Consider the following 2,537-nt stretch of genomic DNA (forward strand, 5'->3'; position numbering starts at 1 on the left):
CAGGGGCTCCTTTCCCGGGCTGCCGCGAGCTGGGCCGGGGCGGCGGCTCCTTCTCACTGCCGCGCTACCCGGTGGCAGGCCCGCCCGGGAGCCGCGATGCCTTTCTCCAGCTCCGGTGCAGATGATGCCTTCGACTACCTCTTCAAGATCATCCTGATCGGGGACTCCAACGTGGGGAAGACCTGCGTGGTGCACCGCTTCAAGACGGGGCAGTACAACGAGAAGCAGCAGAACACCATTGGCGTCGACTTCACTGTGCGCTCGATGGACATAGATGGCAAGAAAGTGAAGGTCAGTGGCCAGAGCGTGGCCAAGCTGCTCTGTTGGCAGCACCTGCTTGCCGTTGCCATGTCACCGTTCCCATGAGGGTGCTAGAGGAGTGGTGGGATGCACAGTGTCTTTCTGACCAGGGGTGCTTCTGAGGTGAGCTCTCTCTCAGGAGGATGCCCTGGTGCAGGCAGTCACTCTAATTTGGGTACATACTTGCTCTTGTGTTTTCTGTGGATTTACCTGTGGAGAGAGCTCATAATTTGCCCACAGGGGGTTTGGAGGGAGCTTCTCTTCCTCTGTTTGAAGTGGGGAGGTTTGAGTGGGGCACTGAGGAGGGAGAACCCGCTAGTTTGCAAAGGCTGCACTTTGATGCCTGCTCGATTCGAGGGAAGACGAAGGCTTGTAAGACAAATGCCATAAATTGTTAGCTAGAGCTTAGCTCAGCGCGCAAATGAAAGTTCAAACGCCTGCTGTTTATATAGCTTTGCTCTGCCTAGCCCTGCATCAGGGTTTCTTAGCTCTTCTTCTTTTCCTGTTAAAAGGCTGTAATAGCCTGTGTATCTTTTAGTACAGTTGTTGGAACTGGATTTCTTGTCCTCTTTGAGAAGCTCGGTTTACCCTTGGGGCTTTCTTTTTGGTCTGTGTAGATTGTCTTTACAGGCGCGTGAATGTCTCTTCAGATCTAGAGCGGGCAAAGCCTCACTGTGGTGTAGTAGAGTGAGCTGAGACAGGTCTAGCTGCCTTCTATACAACCTGTTTCCTAAGTGCGGATGCTGATGGCAAACACCTATGAAGCAGCATTTGCTGGTCTTTACAACTTCTATCCTTTCTCTTACAGATCCAAGTGTGGGACACAGCTGGTCAAGAACGCTTCCGCACAATAACCCAGTCTTATTACAGGAGTGCCCATGGGGCCATCCTTGCCTATGACCTTACCAGGAGGTCCACATTTGAATCCATTCCTCACTGGATTCATGAAATTGAAAAGTATGGTGCTGCAAACTTGGTCATGATGTTAATTGGTAGGAATCTAATTTAAAATATTATGTTGTGTAGCTTTTTAAATACGTATATAAAATCCCTCTCGCTTCCCCCGCCCCACTACTTGAAGTGTCTGTAAACTCTGCGTTAAAGAAGAATGCCATTTTAATGAAAAGAGATCAGAAAGGGTATCAATTTGGCATCAGCTTAAAAAATGAGGAAAGTCACAGCCTGATCCTGACTGGACCAAGCCCATTGCAGACAATGAAACCTTTTTACTTGTTCCTTTCCTGCTGCAATAATGCAGCAAGCTTGCTGATAGTCTGGCAAGCAGGGACAGCCTTACTGAGGCTAGAGCTGCAGTTAAGTCTGACTGTACTCCTGATGTGCAGGAATTTAGTGGCTTAGTAATTCAAGACGAATGGGAATGATCAGAGCAACACAACTCCTCGTTCTCATCTTTCTTCTCTGTTCTTTTGATGTGCATGTGCACTGCTCTGTAATGGAACCCCAGTCAGGTAAGACAGTAGACGGAGACATGGCTTTTGCAGAGCATGAAGCAGTCTTTTTGCATTCCTTCTCCTCCTTATTTATCCCATTAGCATTCAGGAAACTGCCTCTTGAGGAAAGGCATGGGTGGAAATTGCTGAGGAGGGAGCTGGTAGGAAGCAGCATGGTTCTTTGTGTGTGAGATTATTATTGCTCTTCCCTCCCCCAGGGAAGAAGCTGCAAATGCAAGAACTGGTGTAGTAAAACGGCAGGGCCTTTATTTACATTCCACCGCTTCTGCCTGTTCCACTGCGGCACTGTGCCGAAAGCAATGCGTACAGCTACAGCAGCCCAAACTGGCTGTTGAGAACAGGCAGCGTGGAGCCCCACAGCACAGCAGGCACGGCTCCTAAGCGTCTGCTTGCACTCCTAGCAATTCTGCTGGAGTTGTTTGCCCTTTTCTTCCTCCAAAGAAACAAACAACAAACTCTGACCTGCATGTAACTGCAGTGCTTGGAAAGACCTGTCTCTGTGTGGTGGGGGCTGCTGCTGGTGGTTGGTTTTTGTGGGGTTTTTTTTGTTTGTTTTGTTTTGAAGAAAGAAGTTCTGAAATTGGTAACAATAAAGCTTGTTGTCGAGGATCCAGCTTGGTGCTTTCTGCCAAAGCTGGTGCTGTTTGCTTAACTTACTTTGGCAGGAAGTCTTTGTACATATAATTACATCTAGTCATGTTGTACACCTTTCTAGCATGAGGTTAAGTTGTCTAACTTTCCCATCTGGAACTGAAGGAGGAAAGA

At 48.5% G+C, this 2,537-nt stretch overlaps 1 protein-coding gene across 1 annotated transcript in view; it reads left to right on the top strand.

Moving 5' to 3' along the window:
* Nucleotides 1–64: 64 nt before the first annotated feature.
* RAB19 (RAB19, member RAS oncogene family) overlaps nucleotides 65–2,537 on the top strand; it is a 3,917-nt gene continuing 1,444 nt past the window's right edge. The window contains exons 1-2 of the mRNA XM_010137934.1: nucleotides 65–291; nucleotides 1,109–1,292. Of these exons, the coding sequence (XP_010136236.1) occupies nucleotides 97–291; nucleotides 1,109–1,292 (379 nt within the window). The 5' untranslated portion in view covers nucleotides 65–96. The remainder of the gene's footprint in view (nucleotides 292–1,108; nucleotides 1,293–2,537) is intronic.

Source organism: Buceros rhinoceros, unplaced genomic scaffold, assembly GCF_000710305.1.
Source record: "Buceros rhinoceros silvestris isolate BGI_N320 unplaced genomic scaffold, ASM71030v1 scaffold5816, whole genome shotgun sequence".
Classification (NCBI taxonomy): Eukaryota; Metazoa; Chordata; class Aves; order Bucerotiformes; family Bucerotidae; genus Buceros; species Buceros rhinoceros.